The sequence below is a fragment of the Microtus ochrogaster genome, unplaced genomic scaffold (assembly GCF_000317375.1).
Source record: "Microtus ochrogaster isolate Prairie Vole_2 unplaced genomic scaffold, MicOch1.0 UNK12, whole genome shotgun sequence".
Classification (NCBI taxonomy): Eukaryota; Metazoa; Chordata; class Mammalia; order Rodentia; family Cricetidae; genus Microtus; species Microtus ochrogaster.
In genome coordinates, this window is record NW_004949110.1 from 4,523,445 (window position 1) to 4,544,291 (window position 20,847).

At 38.7% G+C, this 20,847-nt stretch overlaps 1 protein-coding gene across 2 annotated transcripts; it reads right to left on the reverse strand.

The window, feature by feature from the left end:
* Window positions 1-1,777: 1,777 nt before the first annotated feature.
* On the reverse strand, window positions 1,778-20,841 carry Dipk2a (divergent protein kinase domain 2A). 2 transcript variants are annotated; one of them, XM_005366658.3, is made up of 3 exons: window positions 20,157-20,841; window positions 7,886-8,189; window positions 1,778-4,526 (listed from the first exon to the last, which is right to left on the reverse strand). In XM_005366658.3, exons 1-3 carry the CDS (start codon window positions 20,811-20,813, stop codon window positions 4,195-4,197), a joined length of 1,293 nt encoding a protein of 430 aa, XP_005366715.1. In that variant the 5' UTR covers window positions 20,814-20,841; the 3' UTR covers window positions 1,778-4,194. The 2 variants fall into 2 exon arrangements, with proteins under 2 accessions (XP_005366715.1, XP_026644826.1); XM_026789025.1 differs by lacking the exon at window positions 20,157-20,841 and adding an exon at window positions 19,910-19,982.
* Between the last annotated feature and the right edge of the window lie 6 nt (window positions 20,842-20,847).

Consider the following 20,847-nt stretch of genomic DNA (forward strand, 5'->3'; position numbering starts at 1 on the left):
TTTACCTTTTCGTCTTTGTTACCTTGTCTGTTGGGATTCTTCTATCTCCATGTGTTACTATAAATTCTCCCTTCCCCAAATTTATAATTGGGAAAACGCATGATTTGTCCTTTTACAATATGATCTTCATCCCACCATATGCTTCTAGCCCTTAAAGCTGCAGACCATGGGAACGTTGGAAAAACTGTCCGGGCCTGTCAGAGACCAGTTAGAAAATTGGGCCCAGCTTTTCTACCTTTTGTAACTATGGGTAAGTAATCTTACAAAAGGAAAACATTCTTGTTCAAATCTTAGACTTACAGCTAACACTATATATTAGTAATTTACAGCTTGCTTAGCATAAATTAGCATAATAGGTATTTTAGGGCTTCAACATGTTCAAGTGGAAATGCAAAGTTGATGAGGCTACCCAGGTGTCATTCTGTTGTTTAAATTTTCATTAAAGAGATTTTCTCAAGCTGCAGAGCTGATGTTGGCATTTCTTTTACCTTTTAATGCTATTGTTTTTCCATACAGCTTTTTGAAGAAAATCGTGCCATTTAGTGTCTGAACTCACAATTTGAATTCTGACTATACCCAATGCTAATCCTTTTATTAGTTTCCTCTGTTACGTGTACTTTCTATTAATGGACAGATTAGGGATGTGGCCAGATTCCACATTACCGGTTGGTTTTTGACATAGGTGTCACTGGGCACTTGCCATGGAGTCTTACCAGACCTGTCATCGTAAGGTTGGACTGCAGGCCCAATAGCCACCCTGATCCATGAGTATGTTCCCCATCAGCTTTTCAATAAATAGCTTCAATATGACCACCACGTAGATTTGCTAATGCATCAGGAATTTCAACCTTGTGCTAACACTCTTTTAATTAGAATTCTAGATGTTCTGATTTTTCCAGAGATAAGGCAGGGTGCTTCTTTTTGTTCTATCCACGAGTTTCACCAAGAACTTCAATATCCTCTCAAAGATGGCGTAACTGATGTGCTAATGTGGACTGCTGCTTCAGTACCACTTGAATTCAGAGACTGACATCTAGACTGTGTCTCAGTCCACTTCGGTTACCTTCTCACTTGGTCATGACGATGTTCCATCTATTCAGCCTGTGGTTCAGAATTCTTGTAGTTGAAGTATTTATGAAAAACTTTCTGCTTTGGCAATACTGAGGCATTTTGTTCATTTTTGATTGGTTATACTGTGGCTTTGTTGGAAGGTAACACACCTGAAGTATACTCCTGAATCAAACAACAAAGCTAAATTTGCTTCAAGGAAATGTTTGGTAATGTTGACAACTTTATTTATTTTTATATTTATTTATTTATTATGTATACAATATTCTGTCTGTGTGTATGTCTGCAGGCCAGAAGAGGGCACCAGACCTCATTACAGATGGTTGTGAGCCACCATGTGGTTGCCGGGAATTGAACTGAGGACCTTTGGAAGAGCAGGCAATGCTCTTAACCACTGAGCCATCTCTCCAGCCCAATGTTGACAGCTTTAGAAGTTAGTATAATAGCTATGAACATTATATAATTCTCTTACGGGCATTTGAAAATTCCTAAGCTCCTCCCTCCCCCCGCCACCCTAGATCTTAGTGGTAGGTTTTAAAAGGTCATTATTACAGAAAAACAGAACATACATTTTGAGCTCAGCTTACACCCAATCAAAACAGTTTCCAAAGACTGAAACAAAAGTGTTTGTAAGGGGACAGGAATAACTATTTTTTATTCAAGAAACACTTGAATATTTGAAGACAGAGTCTGCAAAGTATGGTTCTTAAAGTATTCTTTATTAAGATCATTAAAAGTTGCAGAGACAACTTTATATTTTTATAAAGGCACAGGGAGACAGTTCTGATAAAATATTCAAATTAAACAGTAACGTACAGTACAAAAGACAATTTAAATGCACATACAAACCCCAAATGTTTGATTCAAAAATATTTTACCGCGTCTATTAATGGGCAATGATTAAAAATATAAATTGCTGCTGTATAATAAATATCTGAATGTGAACATCTTGATAGCAAAGAGAACAAAATATTTATTGCTTTTCACATACATATTTTTTCCCTGTAATTTAAAATTCCTAATTCTTTTACTATCTTCTCAGTCTTCTCCAAAGATAAAAAAAATTCCACATACTCTCTAATGGTGGTTATACCTGAAGTAGCCATCACTCCCAGGAGCGCTTCTTCACTTCCTGCTCTGTCATCACAACCGCAATCACTCACCAAAAATAGGAAGATGTGTGTGGGACCACAGGTGGCTCCTGTGAGCTCCAGCCTCCATGTTATGAAAATGGTGTTGTTTTGAAATTGTATATTTTAGTGTAGCTCTAAGGAAGAAGCAAAGGAGTCTTGTGAGACAATTTCTCCTATACCCCTCAAAAAGGTTTCCAAGTTGTAAAAAGTTAGCTTAGCAAAATCTTCAGTGTTTCATTGAGAGCTATGCAATCTACTGATGCATAAGAAAGAACACAATGCAATGCTTTGTAATGGAGCTCTCTTATCATTTGCCTTCCCATTTTTAACTGTGGATTAACTCTATTGCTGTCTTCATCCACTTTGGGTTAAGGAACTAATTTAGGATGGTGCAAAGAGACTTTCCATCACGACAATCAAATAACATGGTCGTGTCACCCCAAATAATAAGTCAGCTTAAGTATTTTCGCTAGTACATTTGATGAGTCACTCGCCCACATCACGTTTAGATGATATATAGCAGCTACGAGCGCACCTAGCACAGGGTGGATGATCAATAGTTGCTGAATGAAGGAAGAGGACAAGCTTGGCTTTGGTTGTGCATGTTTTAATCACTTTCTGTTTTCAGCAAGTCAGTCCAGAACCCACTACTGCACACTACCCCAAACTTTACTGCAAACAAAAGCAACAATTTCAAACGGAAAACTACTGCCTGTGCTATTTAAAGTCAACTTTTACACAGAACAGTTTTTAAATAGACAAAAACTTTACACATTATTTTGTTAATCTTTCTACTCATGTATTTAAATTTGATATTCTGATATTTAGCAACTGGGTAAAGATCACAGTGGGCAGACAAGCTTTATAAAAAATTATTAGTATATCAATAAGTAAAAGGTTCTGATACCTAATTAAATTCTAACAATAATTACCGTGTTCATTTTGAAAAGCCTACCAAGAATACGATGGCAGAAGGTCTTCTTTAAGTTATACATTTTTTTAAAGCAGTAGCTCAACTGTCAACATTAAAGAACAGGCAGATTTTAATTTAATAGTGACAGCTAAAATACTGAAGAGGGCTAAGAATTGATCAATTCTCAGATCTAAACATGGAATGTGTCTAATATTTCTTTGGCATATGCATTACTATCTTGGACTAGTCAGCATTTAAAAACATTGAGTTTTATTGTTTCTTCAATCAAAGTTAGCGAAGTGTAGATGGCTAGTGTATTCTTCTTAAAGCCTTTTAGCAAAGGATGCGGTGACATTTTGTAGCATATGCTGAACGGCGTGTTCAGTGTATACTTAGAATTACTGGCATTGAGGGATTTAACTCCTAAATAACCTGAAATGATCTCATGCAATGATGACGTACAGAAGGTTGAGGGGAGGTAAATTATTTACATAATGAAATACTAAGATCTCTGTAAAAACAGTAAACCTGGGAGTCCTGCTCTAACAGTTAAGTATGTACCGCATAGCACTGAATGAAAACTACTTATATTAAAATTTAAGCGAACACCTATAGTAACCTGGGTGTGTAAAACTTTTTAAAAATGGAAAATAATTTTACACATCAGAAGGAAAAGGTGGCCTATAAAACAGGCCGATCTAACTTGACATTCAAAGTAAATGCAAGAGATTCACAAAATCATGAGAGCACACAAACTAAGTACCAAGTACCCTTTGATACACAAGCCATGTAACTATCAGACTCCTTTCCAATAGCTTAACAATGTCATTAATCCACTCAGGTACAGGACGGGGAAAGCAGTCAATGGTTCTCACGTCTCCAAAGTGAAGAACGGAGTTGCAGAAGCATCACGTGAACTTGGATGTAGAGCAATGTCTTATGTTGATGGATGTTAATGTAAGATCTATCAGAACAAGTTCCTCACCCTCTGGTGTAATACTTCCACACTGTGTTTTCTCTAGGCAGTCTTTCGGTGGTTAAGTTTGCCAGTGCTATTTCAGCGAAGAAAATCACCATCTACTACCTCACGTTGTGACTTAATTGTGCTAGATATCCACGCAGCTCTTTTGCAGCCTGGAATCGGCCATAGCGCTTCTTGGGGTTGGCACACTCATCCAGCAAGGCCTCCAGTCGGCCATCTTTGGCAATTTCACTTGGTGGATCATGAAGGAGTCCTCCAGAAGTGCCGCGCCAGGTGGCATGTCTAGATAGGAGGTTTTGACAAACAGCATAGTAATTGTGATCCACAGTAACGCGAGCACAAAGAATTTCTTTTGAAAATGACAAGCAAGCTTCCTTGTCACAGTCATCGAACTTGCTTTCATACCATACGTCCCAATTCTCAGGCTTATCTGTGAAGGAAAAATCAGAAAATTTATCTGAAAACCAACTTATTATTGTTCTCTAAATAGAACATCCCATTAACACATATGTGTTCCACACTTTTATACATAAAACATTTGAGAGTTAATCAATATATTAACTCAAAAAAATCATTAGTTAATATATTAATTCATAAAAACATCATTTATTGGGATCTCAGGTAGAAGAATCAAACAAGGCCCTGACCATTTTTCAGGTTCACCTAGGATTTTCTCTAACCTAAAAAGGATCACAAAGCATCACCTAAAGCTACAAGACTGGAGAGATCTAGATTTCTGCCTGGAGTACTGGAAGGCTGCATAAGAACACCTGTTTTTGATCTGAAAAGGTAGCAGTCAAGCGATGAGAGAAAGCAGCATTGAGCTCAGAGTACAGGATCTGCAAAGGGATGAGCACAGGGCATTGGTCCACCTGGCTGAGGAAACAGCACTGCAGCTGGAATGTGAGACAAGTACTAGGAAACAGATACAAGTGAAGGGGAAAAGACAAGCTGTAACTTGCATGACCATTTGCTGCTCAGAAAGGTAACTTTCTCAAGACAGGAGGGGCTAGGCTGATCACAGCAGGCCTGTGAGATGGGTAAACCTGATGATGACCCATATGAAGGAAGGAGACAACAGAGTCTCACAAGCTGTCCTCTGTCTCCACACAGGCATCACGGCATGCCCACACTCACATACAGACACCCACAAACACACCAATAAATGTAACTTTAAAAAAAAGTTACCAAAACAACTAAGGAAGGTCCAGAAAGGAAAGCCAAACCAAAGAAACATTTGAGACAAAAATTAAGACTAAGCAAGCAAAGTTTAAGGTTCTAACTGGATGGCAGGATAGGTAATAATATGTGACTAGAACTAGACTTAAACTCCTGGATTTAAATTCAGAAGACTAACACCATATGACAACACAAAAGCAAGCATGCTGTTAGTGAAGTCAAGGCTTAAAGAGCAAGTAGCTGGCCTGTACAAAACAGCATCAAGCTCCCTTATGCAGAGAAAATGCACTCAGCCCAGAAACAAAAGGTTCATCCAGGGAAACAAAAGTCTATTATTCCTGAGAGTAATGGACAGATACAGACAATAAAGCAGACAGAGTAGGACCAAATCACATAGCCTGTGCCCTGTAAGAAAGCTGGATTCTACCAGAACAGTAAGAGGCCATCAGATCCACTTAAGCAACAGGAAGCTGTTGGCATTAGCTAGGAGAAAACAGGTTATTTATTAATTTTGGTTTTTCAAGACAGGGTTTCTTCAAGTAGCCCTACCTGTCTCGGTAGAGCAGGCTGGTCTTGAACTCAAAGATCTGCTTCTGCTCCCTGAGTACAGGGATTAAAGAAAGGCATGTGCCACCACTGCCCGGCAGGCACAACTTCTTAAAAAGGAAAGCATGACAGTCACAAATATATGAAAAGGAAGAGGGGAGCAGGACCGCAGTTGGGCATCACTCCCTGTGGAAGGAGTCATAATGAGTCAAGGGAAAAAAAAGCCCCAAGCAGGGCTGTAAGGGCCCAGAAAACTCAGTGACTACACAGCAGCAGCTTAGCCACACGGGCCAGGAGCCACAGCCTGAAAACTCTGATGGTGACCTAAAGCTGCTCAGGCGCTGAGGTAAGCTAAGAAAGTTTTGGATTTGGCTGAGAAAAGATCTCACTGTAGCCTAGGATGGCCATTAACTCAGCAAGTACCCTACCCTAAACTGGCTCAAACTCGGGGTACTCCTACTTCCAGAATACAGACTTTATTTACCTTTGACACTTTGAAATTCCTATGATATCGGAATTTCAAAACATGTCCTATACTTTACCTAGCAATCACACAGAGAGCTCACAAACAAACGGACAGAAAAGTCTAGACAGAGATGAAATAATCATAACGTTAGATTGAGGTCAGATCTGCAGTGCTAGACATCATCCAAGTTAAAAATAAGACAAAACTATCACTCTGGGGACCCCAGAGAAGGAAAAAAACAAAAAAAACAAAAAAAAAAACAGAACATTCCTGTGAGACCCTACAGAGAAATGAAGTCTCCATTAAAGCTGACACTCGGATGAGCTGTTAACAGCATAAACTTCCTTTTGCATTAAACAAGGGCTTTGCAACTTCTTCCATATACAACCTCCTGTTGCTCAAGAAATGTCTATACAACTCTGAATGTATAGGAATATAAACCATTTACTGAAAAGAAACCATAAAAGATTATTCTAAAATAATTATTTGATATATAGCTGTGCCGTTTATTAAAGAAAGGAAAATTTCACATTAATAAAATGAATGTGTGTTTATTTTTATGTAAGAATTAGCTCTCAGTTGAGTATCTAATATTGCAGGACACAGAGCATCTCAACATTTTTCAGAGCTGGTATTTTGAATTCGTAATAATAGTCAATACTGGGAGTGCCACTGTGTATAAATACATACCAGAAAATAGCAGAACTATGTTTTGAGCCATTTCAGAAACTGCTATCAATTTTGTCCCAATCCCACACCAAAACAGATTTTTCAAATGAAAACTTAAACCAGCAAATCAAACAGTAATTTTTAATATCAAATATTCTAATATAATACAATCTAAAACTATACTACTTTGATATTTATATGCCAAGGAATGACTATAGGGAAATAAATATTAAGCTTTCTGTGGTCCAAAATTTCTATAGTTTATAGGAACTGTTTTCAATTCATAAGACACAGTAGTCTCCAGTCTGTATCAAGGCATTACAGGTAGCAATGACTGGAGCTGTACGGGCTGATAGTGTGCCCTGCACTTTACACAGCATATACAGTGTTCAAGGCTGCAGTGAAATTACATGATACAACATAATCACTGGTAGAATTACCTCAGATCCATTATGTACTTGATTTTTGAATTAATTTTTGCTTCTTTCACAACTTAGGATCATTTTACTATTGCTGTATTTGTTTCCACAACCAGCACATTTGGTTTGCAACCCCTGAAGTCATAGTCCAGTTTAAGAAGTTGTGTCCTAAACCACAGAGCAGAGTATGCAAAAGATGTGCATACATGTACACATACTTCCACAGACTCTACAAGGGGTGGGGAGAGAATCTGCATTCATTAAAACAAGGGCATTTTACTAAATATAGAGAAATTCTAATTAGAAGAAAGACAAATATTTGTTCATCCTGATTATACAAAAAAAAATTTAAAAAGACACAAGGTTGTTATCTCAAGAAGAAACTTAAGTTTTTATTATAAATATAACATTTAAAACTTTATCTCAAGAAGAAGCTTAAGTTTTTATTATAAATATAACATTTAAACACAGAAAATGTACAAAAGATAAATCTGAAAATTAAATACTTACTTTGTCTAATTAATCTTTTGTCAGCAACTAAAACATTTTCAGCATCCACAATGATTACCTTCCCATCTCGAGGACCAACCGCAAAATTGTCAAAGCTGACATCCAGGAGGTAGAGTGCAAATTCAAAGTCATTGTTTGTAAGCTGTTCTGCTATTTCCATTAACTGCCAAGCAAGGTCAACTCTTTTCTCCCATGGCGCATTAAAGTAACTCCACAGCTCTTCTCCAACATAATTCACAGCCACCATTCTTCCACAAGCTCCAAGATATTTTGCAAAGGGCCAACCTTCATCAGATGGAAAACTCTACAAGAGAATTATCTTAATATTATAAGGCAGTCTGATGAAGTTACCTCAGGGTCTCCCCAGATGCCCTCAGGAGAGTCTTACTAGATACAGTCCATCAATATAAACCCCATTTTCCCTCCTAACTCAGAGCATTACTATAGACCTAAGAAAAGTGTGAGAAACTTTGTTATTTGCAATCTGCCAAGTATTACTTTTCAATATCTTAGAATATAAGGCATGAGATGCTGTCTTATTACCAATTCTAAAAAGACTTACACTTCCTTCGATTCTACAGATGCAAGCAGTCAATGGTTTCTTTTGAATGGACAGTTCTGAATACACACGAACCAGTAATTATTTAGCTGATTTGGGACTGTGCTAAGCGGGCAATAAGGGTGAACTATCGAGGTTCTGTTTAGCCACAGGCTTTTATTTTAGAAGACCAGACACTGAACAAACCGTTCCGTGTTAGTTACTACAGTTTGTACAGTCCTAGAGGCTTAAGCAATCCAGAAGCAAGCAAGAGAATGCTGGAAAGGAGTCTTGAACTTTTAACAATATCCAAGATGGGGAAGAATAACTGATCTTGGTTAACACAATCTCCATCCTGAGCATCTATGGTCTTGAATTAGTCTTATTTCCCTTTCCCACTTGCCCCAGCTACAAAATTACTTTTTCACATTAGTGAGGTTTTCAAACAGGCTCTTTAATTACTGGGAAGATTCTAGTTCTGAATCAAAAGTAATGCTTTTATAAACATAAACAGATCATTTTCAACTTAATTATCAACTAGATCTGCCCATAATCCCATGCTGGGTGAGACTCAAACTCAAGGTCCTGTGCATGCCAAGCAAACACTCTACCTCTGAGATACTTTCTATTGCTAAAATGTGTCTCTAAGAAATGAATACTGGAGGAAAAGAGCATGCTAAGAGTTAAAAGTTTCAGAGTAGGATTACTAGGTCAGAGGCTGGTGTCACTCTTGTACTTCTTAGCTGGAGGAAAAAAACAAAAGGAGCTCCAGTGGAGTGAAGGTGAGCCAGAAGACAGGAAGTACAACTAACCTCACAGCACCCCAGAGAAACAACTAAACCCACTTCTACTACAGAAACCTGAATAATCTATGTACGTTTAAAAGAATCAGAGATGTGGTCCTCCTAGGAAGGAAGAAAGGGAGGGAGGAAGGGAAAGAGGGAGGGAGGGAGGGAGGGAAGAAATGCTAATTTTGTCTAGATCTTTAATTGTCCAAGCAGATGATCTTTACTTTAAAATTCCTATGCTAGAACAGAAACATCTTTAGAACTAAACCTCACCTGTAATCCCTAGTTCTCACTTATGCTCCTTTATAAGTAGACAGCAGTCATACTTTGCATATACAACTTTTACTTTCAAATCGAAGTATATTATGACAAAATATTAATTACATTGAAAAATACCATGGATCTTAAATATAGTAAATTAATGGATTCACTCTGGGGGGCAGAGTCAATGGCTACTTAGAAATTAGAGATAAACGATGTTTTTAATCCTTAACAATATTTTTATTTCTTTTGGGCACTAAGAAAAGTGACAGATCACTCATGTGGAACATACAGTGCAAAAGACTATTCACAAACCACACACCATTTCAGCTTCCCTTGCAATTTAAAATGTCTCATGACTTTGACATTTGGTTAGACGAATGGCTACAACAGATCTAGCTATTTCTCAGACATGTGAATGTATCAAGATCCTGATATGACAAAAATGGAGCACTAAAAATTTACTAAGAATGTGGAATTACATTATTTTGTCATGTAGAAAGTAAAACAAAACCACCTCCATACACTGTTATTCACGCACCATATTGTAGAACAGACACAAGCATATCTTTGTGAAAATAAAATGGTCTTTGACAGCAAGGGAAAAGGGATCCCTGCCAGCATCTGCACATGTACAAATGCCTCCTTGTTTCTGGAGCCTTTCCAACTGGCAAACAACAGTCAAATGTACACTTCATTACCCGTGCCCCTCATACAGGAGGGTAAAATAGATTAACAAATGCCACACGGAATGACTTTTGTATTAGCATGGTGATTTCTGACGATTTTTACCTGAAATCTTATGCCTCGTTTTAAGAAGCGCACCACAATTCTTTCATGTAGTTTGCTTGCTATCCAATCTTTTGGAAGAACTTTAATCAGTGAAGTCACACCATTTGTTCATAAGACAGTAGTTGTTCACTATATAATCAAAATACTCTTCCTTAATGAAAACTAATTTTTATTAAACACACTGTAGTACAAAAAAAAAAGGCTCAGGGTTGGAAGCCAAGATACTTCTGTAATTGCATTTAAAACAATTGTGGCATAAAGCAAAATACCACAATTAAGCAGAGCGACATTTTTAATTTATTAGAGCTTGGATTTGGTAAATATGAAGCAATATTAAAAATGAGTTGTTGTTTCTTTCGGATTAGCAAACTCCTATGGGTGTCCAGCACAGCAACTTAGATTAATAAGTTTACTATGGAGGCCTATATTTCCTTACTTAAAACAAAAATCTGAAAACCAGATATTCAAATTGTCTAGAACTAGAGTGCTTTACTTAATATGAAATATGAAATTATATTATTAAATTATTTACAACTGAAAAATGTGCAAAAGCTTCTCAAGCGAAGGAGAGAATCTTCACTTAGAACAGTACCAACTGCAGCTCTAGGAGGGGCTCTCAACTGTTTGTAAATGTTGTCAAGATATTAATGCGTGTATAAAACATAAAGCATCAATGTTATAAAAATAAAGACCGCACAAAGGTGTAACAGTTGTAAATCTACATGTTTACTTTTCCATTAGTGTACTTTAAAAATTAAATTAGTGACAGCACAAAGACATCTATATAATATTAATGTCAACATAGAAATTATTTTTATGTAGCATGTATTGCAGTAATAGAACATGTGTGTGTACATTATGTGAGGCCCTGGAAAAGACTGAGATTCACAGAGACAAACAGAACTTATTAAAATAACTAATATAAGCATAGTTAATGGGCCTGACCTAAATATTTAAATGCCTTCAACATTAACTTGAAAAATAAAATGTTTTGATCATGAAATGTAATACAAATTATCACATCTAGGTATTTTGTTTATTCTTAAACAATAAAACCACAATCTACTGGAATATCATACAATTCAAGTGACGTCAAAAACAGCAATGGACACACTGACAATGTCGAAAAGATAGAAGTTTACTAAGGTCATCTTCCACTATACAAAAAAGCCCCCTCCCCCCAAAAAAAAACCAGGGAGCTCGTATACCATATACACATCAAGATTATGGGAAAAGACAGGAAAATTTCTATTCCATACAGTCTTCAACACAATTTCTACACTAAGACAAAAATACTGCACAGCATATAGGAATAATGGGTTTGAAATGATAAGGCTAGACTCAACTGTCCACCTCAGCCGCTACCACTCGCTACCTGAACATAATCCTTCTTCCCCCACTCCAGACTCCAAAGTCAAGCCACTTTCCTCAATCATTTGCTACAGCTTCATGGCATTTCTTTCCACTAAGAATACATTTCAAATGTTAACATAAGCCTGGGATGTATTTACTGCATCTACAGTCGGTCTAATAACACAGGCCTAAATAGAGATCATGTAGCGGAAATAATCTTAAGTTATTTTGTATCATAATAATTGCTTGTGGAATGCCGTTAGCAGCATATGAAATTACCTTTATAAAATCTGAGAAAATTCTTAAAAGTAGAATACTGGATTAAAAGCAGATAATAATCTGCCTTGAATCTATCTTGACTATCGCAAAAAGAATGACAGCTGGCCGTTTGCTTTTTTTTAAATTTTTTATTACCCTTTTACTTTAGGTCAATTAATACTATACTAATAACAATGAATTAATTTATAATTCAAATAACCAACTCAATATATTTGAATCTCACTTTATTTCTATTGAGCACTAAAACACAATGTTTTGTACTTTGATAGTAATAGGTTAATGAAGCATTTGGAATTTGTTTTGTACATGATGCCAATTTTTAAAGTCTTTTATTATTGGTACTTATGGATGTAGTATACATTTTCCTAACATCATATTTTTTAGAAAACTTGCTAACAAACTCGTATAGTAAAAGCTCCTAGAGGAAAGTGAATAGATTGAATGGTCCTTGGTCATCTTTGGAACATGTTATTCATAGATGTCTTATAACATGTCTCAGCACATTTCTTGATAAATATGTGGATTTGGAGAAGCAGTTCTTTAGAAAGTTGGTTAAACTCACAAAGCACATAGACCTTTTCTTTTGGTTCTTTGATTATCTGACTGAAGACAATAGCACAAATATCATTCCAGTTTTACAGAGGAAGAAAACAGAGCTCTCAAATGATTTACTATTTTGCTACATATAACATGAAACTGACAGATCAAAATGAGGTCAGCTTATAAAGATTTGTGTTCTACTGTCTTTTTCTCCTATGTAACCAAAATTGGCTTTATATCCTAAATTTTAAATACCCAAATTCTAGTCACAGAAGAATTTGTATAATCATTCAGGAGCTCACCGCATTCTACTGAAGATACATAACTGCAGGTCACAAGAACTATCAAATAAACACATGAGAAATGATGTACAGAGGGAATTCCTAATATAAACTAACCTCAAAAAGTCTATCAATCATCAAAATAGACAATCAGCTTCTGTATAACGAGCATTTCTGCACAAAAAATTCACACTTAAGAACATTTTAAGAAAGCAAATATTATAAATAGCAGAGAAATGTATAAAGGTTTAATTTCAATCTTACAATTATTTTAAAAACCCAATCTGAACGAAATCCCAGTGTGGCAATACATGTTGTAACAGCTGTTCATACAGATTAGTCAACTGTGCTGTGCTGGTGACAGACTAATGTGTTCACAGTTTTCTGAACTGTCTGGAGGGGGAATATACTAAAGTTACTGGGATGATTTAATAGCTACTTAATTTTTGCTAGAATTTCTCTAAGATCTTAGCTTTTTAATTTATACTGGGAAGGAGTGGCCAAAAGTATATCAAACTGCAGCAGACACCTAATGAACTAAAAATATTTGAAGTCTCAAGATAAGCCTCATTTCTCATGAAATCAATTTTTGAATGCCATGTTCCACCCACCTCAAATTCCAACATTAACCAATGCTTTGAAAATAGCAAGGTGGTGTCATTCACTGAACAGCATGTCAAATGGCTGTATGCAAAATTGGAAACCAATGCCAAATACATTAACAAAAAACACTTGCTTAAATTAAATAGAAATAAGTCATCTTGTAGAACAGTTTTTTAAACTCACCTGGCAAAGCTTTCTGCAACTAATGTCAACAGATCCTGCCTTACCTGCTGCACAAAGAGCAACTGTTACCCACATTTCTAACTTGAATGTGTAAGTCAAATGCTACATGAAAACATTTGCTCCCAATTAAAAAACCAATAAAAGAAAAAGAACAAGCTTCCTTAGCACCCGATAACCTAAGAATGTGATCTTACTTTAGTCAACACAGTACTGACTGCCTTGGTTCCAAAGCACAACCTTTCTTTAGGGCAAGAAAACATCTGCTTACAGCATTGTCTCCCACCATTAAAAAAAAAAAGAACATCGGGTGCTGGTTTACGAAGATTAGGATTCTAGTTGTCTTGAATTTCCCCACTCATTTCTTCTCTGTGCATTCTTACTAAGGAATCTAATAGTAGATGCTAAGACAACTCACTTCCCTTCCCATCTTAACTTAAAAGCATGTCTTAAAAGTTACTTTCCTCTCTTCTTCCTTAAATGCATTCTCTAAAACTACTTCAAATTCTCTACTGCTTTGAAGCTCATCTTGCATGGGTACCTTATACTAAACTACCCTTCTCTATTCTGGTGGAAGATCCCACTGGAGGCCCTGATTTCTCATCACCAGAGATCTTTCTGTCCTCCTCGCCCTCTTCATATGTAAAAATCAAACTTATCTTGTTCTTGTGTACTACCCAAATTTAATGATCCGGAAAGCAGAAGCTGTGCAAATAGCATCCTGATCTGTCTTCTCTGCTGTGAGCCAAGAACAGTTGCTGGCAGTATTCAGCAATGCCATAGGAACTCAGATGTAACTTCCCTATTTTATATCATTCATCAATGTCAGTGTACTGAATAAAATTATAATCAATGATTTACCAAGAAAAATAAATGATTTATTTTGTATTTATGATACTTATTCTACTCCACTTACCTCATATGGAACAAATGTCTAATGTCCCCCCATTTTAAATGACTGTTCGCAGTAAACTAGAACCTGAAGCAGTAGCTATGTAGATATGTACAAAGTGTGTGTATGTGTATCACATACACACACATACATATGGGAGGTGGTACATGAATATCTGCCAAGCTAAAAACTGTATTCTGACACATATAACAGCATAATATACTAAAGATATTTTTTAATTACTATAGCTCTCTGAAAACTAAAAAAAAACTTGTAAATAATATGCTGTAAAGACTTACATTAATAAATTAAAGTTATTTTACATGTATTACTTGAACAGTTCAATCTCCTTTCATCTTTAAAACAATCTTGTTTGATAAGTACTGATTACATCTTCATTTTATTAATTAAATTTCAGGGTCTGAAGCATTTGAGTGACTTGCCCATGTCATCAAATAACTTTATGATATTACAGAATATAGGTGGGTACGATTTCAGCACAGACCCCACCTTTCTACCACCTACTATCTACCTCTGTACTGGAAAAAATCCCACACCCTTCAGTATTCAACCCCTGCTCCTCTGAAGGAGAGGAATATAGTACTTTTATGATGGACCCAGGCACTCCACCCAAAATGAGACATCTGATGTGTATAGACCTTCACTTCTGGGCTTATATATAATGACTGCAACTGGTAAGTGTCCATGTGAGTGTGTGTGTCCCCTATACACTAAGCTAGCTACTTGTGGCCCAGGGCAGTCTCTCTAACTTTTTAATGCAAAAGCCTTACAAGACAATTTGCCAAATGAAGAAGCAAAATTCAATTATTTTTGTCTGCAATTCTAATAAGCTCAGTAATATCTCACAGATAACTCCTCTTTGCAACCTATAAATTGGATAAATGATTTCAGTATATAACTTCTAAAACTTTCTAAAGGCCAGGCTTGGTGACTCATGCCTGTAATCTCAGGACTTGGGAGGTAGGACAGGAAGATCAAGAGTTCATGACCAAAAATAAAACTTTGCATGGTTTATAACTAGGATGGATAACTATCCTTCCTACCTTAGACTCATCATTTTCAATCTTTAAGATATTTCACAACCATTTAAAATTTACTGTATGTGTAAGAAATGAAAGAACCTTATTAATTTACTATACAGATGATGAGTGGAAGATACAGGAATAAGTTGGCATTCTGTGAAGACTTAGAAGCAATCAATAACAGTAACATAGGCCAGAGCAGTTACAAGGTAGAGAAATTGAACAAAAACCAGCTTGACTATCCCCTGAAAAACTAACTGGCCACTCAAGACCAGAAAATCCAACCAACAGTAAGCAGAGCAAGCAGTAACAAAGATAAAAAGATCTTTATTCCCAGGGACAAGTGTAAGGAACAGAGACTAATCCCATGCATAGAAATAGGAAACGATGCTTCTTTAAAGATGTCTGTTCCACTGGCTTTCCTAACTTAAATATGTAAATAAATAAATTCTATGTTCATTTTCAGACTTGAAGTGTACCAAATTGTTTTTGCTATTTTTATTTGTAGTTTCCTGAAGTTCAGTCAAGTGTCAAACATGTTGATGAAGCCTCAGATTCAAAAGCTTAGGAACTCTAATAAAAAGTGCTCCCTCTGGCCTGTAGGGTGTGAGACACACACAGCTCCAAGTCTAGCACCTGGGGCTGAAGCAGGAAGACTGAGCTGAGCATCAAAAGAAAACAAAGTATCAACCTCTGATGTGTTTTGAAGCCTAAATGCAGGAATCCAATTATTAAAATCAGCTGCCAGAAGGAGCTCCACAGACTACAGCTTGAAATCTCCAAAGTAGAAAACGGCCATTCTAGAAACTCCCGCTAAACAACACGCTTGGCTCCATGGTTTTCTGCTCCTTAAACGGATTCTTGCTTTTGTTTTGAAGTCTGAAAGTTTGAAGTGTGTAAAATTTAGAGATAGAAAGAAAAGCTTCAAAGGTTATTCACTCTGGCCTCAAGCTCACACTCTAGCAGAGATCTAGTACTCTAGTCATCCACCAATCCTCTTTTAGAAGAGATTAATTAAATCCATTAGTTAAAGGTAAACTTAGAATACAAACAACAGCAACAAAGAAAAACAAATTTCTCAAGAATTTGTGAGTTCCCCAGCACAGTCTTACCAGAGAACATAACAGACTCATTTAAGAGAAAAGGAAGTTACTCATGTAAAATAACAAGACACCAACAACAAAAAAACAATGCTTGTCAACCTACCCTCACTTTTATCTAAATGATCATAACCCTCTTTGTCTACTTATTGTCACAAGGCACTTGGAAGTACGTCCTCCTGAACACAGCTTGCTGCTGAAGCTAAAGCACAATCGAATGCGTTCTACCAAATTCCCAGGGCTCTGTCAGGTGGAAGAGCTCGGTAGAGCTGAGGTCCAGTTCACAGTCTGTCAGCATCCACACTTACACCGTGTTTCCGGCAGCTGACCTGCACTAGGTGATTACAGTCACCCTCAGTCCTTACGCTAGCATTTATTCACTGTTTGCCATGCATCAAATGCTCTGTATATATTTTGCCTTTTACTTCAAAAGCAAAGCTTAAAAGTCACAGCTTGAACAATGATAATTGCATGCTATAAAAATTAAGTCCTATTAAAACCATGATTCAGAAAATTTAAGTCATATAAAGTTCTACCAATATAATATAATTAAACAAATTCCTGGCTCTTCCCCCTAAAACAACAAAGGGCTTTCTTCCCTTGCCAGCACTCCTAGGTCAGTCACAGACAGTGGCTGAATTTCAGCATCTCCAGGCACTTCCCACCCTGACCTCCCCGTTTAAGAACAGTCAGTACAAACACCAATAGAAAAGTTACCAGTGGAACCTTCCAAAGTTCTACTTCTATTTTCAATGATCCAAGATTGTTATTACACATACAAAAAAAAACCAACAAAACGGCCTCCCAGTACTTCTCAGCCCCCACTACAGGGTGAGGGCATACTAGGCAGGAGACTAAACCTCTTGATGGCTGAAAATATAAAGCGAACAGTTTCTGAGATGACTGAGGTCCTGGGGACTGTCCTGTCTATTGCAGAACAGCTTTCCTAGAAGCCAGACTAACCGATGAGACCAGTAAGAACAAGAACACTGTGCGTGGGCAGCACAGTCTACAGTTAACGGAGAGTGTGTGTGTGTGTCCTACATACAACACTTTTCAATTCATTTTTCACTGTTTCTTAAAATCTGGAGAGCTAATGAGGTAAAATAATCTGTATTTTCATTTCTTTCACCAATGGAAATTCACCAAAGGAAATGTCAAGTGACTAACTCATAAGCATTATGATTATGCTACTTCTGTAAAGAACAGTTTGATGACACAAGCTCAAAGGGTTTTTTCCCTAAAATTTTAGACAATAGAAATAATTGGACAATAAGAAAAATCTAGTTTGTCATCAAGCATCCAAAAATTCATTAAGTGGCTCCCTCTCCTGGAAAAAACTGAAAGGTGAGTTCGTCTTTAAGTTGTGGAGCACTAGCTCCTTAAAGACCCTTTTTAAAACTGTAAAGAAGCAACTGTGACCTTCCTATCAGCACCAAAGTTTTAACACGATCAAGATAGTGGGCTTCATAGAACCTGTATGCACTAAGTGTACAGAATGCACCGTTAACAAGGAATGCACATCATGATCTCATTTACCACATAAAAGCAGCTTTCTGGCCTACCAATGAGGATCTACTTTCTAACTTACTGAGTGATGCCATCGACAATTCCCAGTCACACTTTCAAGCTCTTACAAAGATCAGGCATTTCTGTAAGGTAAGCAGCTACTCCAGGATCTCAGGTCAAACTTCATCCACTCAGGGAGAAGAAAAAAAGAAAGAAAAACCACACTAGTAAAAACTCCAAATGTATCTTTTCCAAGTATGTAACATAATGAAGTATTAGCACTATCTCTGGGAGCTGGATTGTCTAAAGATGCAATTTAGGAAAGCCAGTATCTAGTACAGCTTTCTCCCATGCCTTTATCCTGCACTCTAGGTAACCTGTTCAGCCACCCAGCCACCAAGCTGGGTGAGAAAATGTCAACTTTTTGCCACATCATCACCTGAGCTGTAAATAAGCAGTGTGGGGGAAGTCAGTCAGGAAACAAGCCACAAGCTCACTAGACTATCTCAACTGCAAACCAAGAGGAAACGCCAAAACTGCAAGGCACAAAAGCACTCTGGGAGAGAGCTTTGCTGTGCGAAAATTGCATGGCAAAGTTTCTCAAGTTCAGACGCCTATGTTTATAAAGAGGCAAACACAACTTTTCTGAGAGACTAATCTTAATATTAGTTGTTCCTAATACATTTCCGGTCAGATTCAACCTGATAAAAATAGTTCAATAAGCACTTAGTATTTAAATGCTGGAACTATAAATACATTAAGTTCAAGTGCTAAATTTTGGGACCCCAAAGAATTTGACTATTGTCATCAGTCAAGGACACTGCTAAAGCTTTGTCCAGGGACTAATCTTGCTGATACAAATATAGCTGGGGGGGGGGGGGCAAGGTAATCATATTTAGAGACTCAACCTTTAGAGTCTGAAAATTGATGAATAAAACATTTCTCCAAGGTAAGCTTAACCGATTTTACACACTGTTCACTATCGGTCAGAGATAAAACAGTATTTATTAAAAACTGACCAATCACACATATCCTATCGGCAACTTAAAATTTTACTGAGACTCATATTAGGACTTCACCTGACCAAATATTCGTGGTAAGATTACATGGCTGAACTAATCAAAACTGATTTCTCTCGACGAAGATGGACGCAGAAAACTTAAAAAAAAAAAAAGTAAATACAGTACAGTCCCGTTCGTAGTTTAATCAACAAAAGCAAGGTCCAAAGCCCCCAGCCATAAGTGACATTCTTAGCAGAGAAAGGGTGTGAACTACACAATCAATTACTTGTGGTTAATTTAAAATCACTTTCCCTGGCATTTGACTTACAGAACTAGAAAGTTTTCCTGCAGTCAAGAGGGATCACGCCCCAACTCTGCAGTCACTGCCCAAGGGCACAGCACTTTAGCCTGCGGGGTGTGTAGAAACACAAACTACTCCAAAGATAAACGGGATTTTTCTCTTATCTTTTTTCTTCTGGCAGCCACCAGTAAAAAGAATCTATCTTCAAAGTCAGAAGAGAACAAATAAGTCAGTTGGGCTGGAGGCCAGAGCCTCCACCCCTCCCTCCTAGCTTTGACCTAAACACTTTAATTCTTTCCTAACCGGATTACCTTATGACAAGGGCAGATCACCCGGTCAGGCTGCAAACGTCCCTCCTGGCCTTTAGCCTTTCCAGTCCAAATCCAACACTAACTTTCCGAGCCCCATTTCCCAGCTTCTGATTCCACGCAAAGCCACGAGTCACGGATTAGCCCCCTTCACTTACCACCACCCCACTCTGTGATCTCATCGTCTCCACCTGGTCCCAAAACTAGCTGAGTGACTATCAGGGAGAGGAGCTAAGAAATCAAACAAAGACTGACCCAGGGAAGTTAGGCTAGTCAGGAGGGTCAGCACGGGAAGGGTGACCTTGGTGCCCTAGCACTCAGAAAGGGCTGCGAGGGGCACAAGGGCTCGCCAAGGCAGGAGAACTGGCATCCAGATCGGGACCAGCAGGAGGGCGGAAGGAAACTCGCGGAGAGGCATTTCGGGAGAGTTGGGGACGCACTCCCTCTGGCGTTGGCGAGCCCCGCGCCCAGGTAGCGGTGACGGCCCCCAGCCCGCGCCTACCTGTAGCACCAGCGGCTCGGGGTTGAAGGCCAGGGTGAGCAGCAGCTGCATGCGCTCCGAGTCCTTGAGGTTGCGCAGCAGGAAGCTGCCCGAGTCCTTGGTCTCGGCGTAGCGGCGCACCAGGCGATCCAGCAGGCGCTGCGAGGGACAGTGCACCAGGTCCGACCAGCCCTCCACCGCCTCCGGCGTGAGCAGCCGCACGTCGCCGTTGAGACGCGCGAACTCGGTGCGGGGCATGGCCTGGAGCAGGTCGCAGCGCGGCCGGCCGGTGGCCCGCTTGCAGATGCTCTGGTCGAGCTGCGCCAGCTCCCGCTGCGATCCCAGGCGCTTGAGCACCACGCGCCGGCGGCCGCCCTCGCGGGGCTCGCCGTACTGCGCGAAGTACACGTTCTTCACGTTGAGGAAGTCCAGCAGGCGCAGGCGGCCCCACGCCTCGAAGCCCACCTGGCCGTTGAGGAAGCGGCGACACCAGCTCGTGCCGAAGCACGCCGGGCACTTATTGAGCTGAAGGAAGCGCCGATCGGCGAGCTCGTTGCGCTGCCAGGAGGCAAGCAGCGACGGCGAGTGCAGCAGCATCAGCACCAACAGGCTGCCGAGAGCCGCCAGCTTCAGTGCACGGGACAGGCGGCCCAGCTTCAGGGGCACCAGGCGCCACATCCCGCCCGCGCGCGGCAACGGCCGGGGCCGGGGC

Bases quoted from the DNA above. Each gene is read 5' to 3' on its own strand.
- Dipk2a (XM_005366658.3), bottom strand. From the start codon at position 20,813: ATGTGGCGCCTGGTGCCCCTGAAGCTGGGCCGCCTGTCCCGTGCACTG. The intron at 8,190-20,156 runs GTAGGCGCGGGC...ATTCTCTTGTAG, and splicing joins CCGAGCCGCTGGTGCTACAG to AGTTTTCCATCTGATGAAGG. The intron at 4,527-7,885 runs GTAAGTATTTAA...TTTCCTTCACAG, and splicing joins CAAAAGATTAATTAGACAAA to ATAAGCCTGAGAATTGGGAC.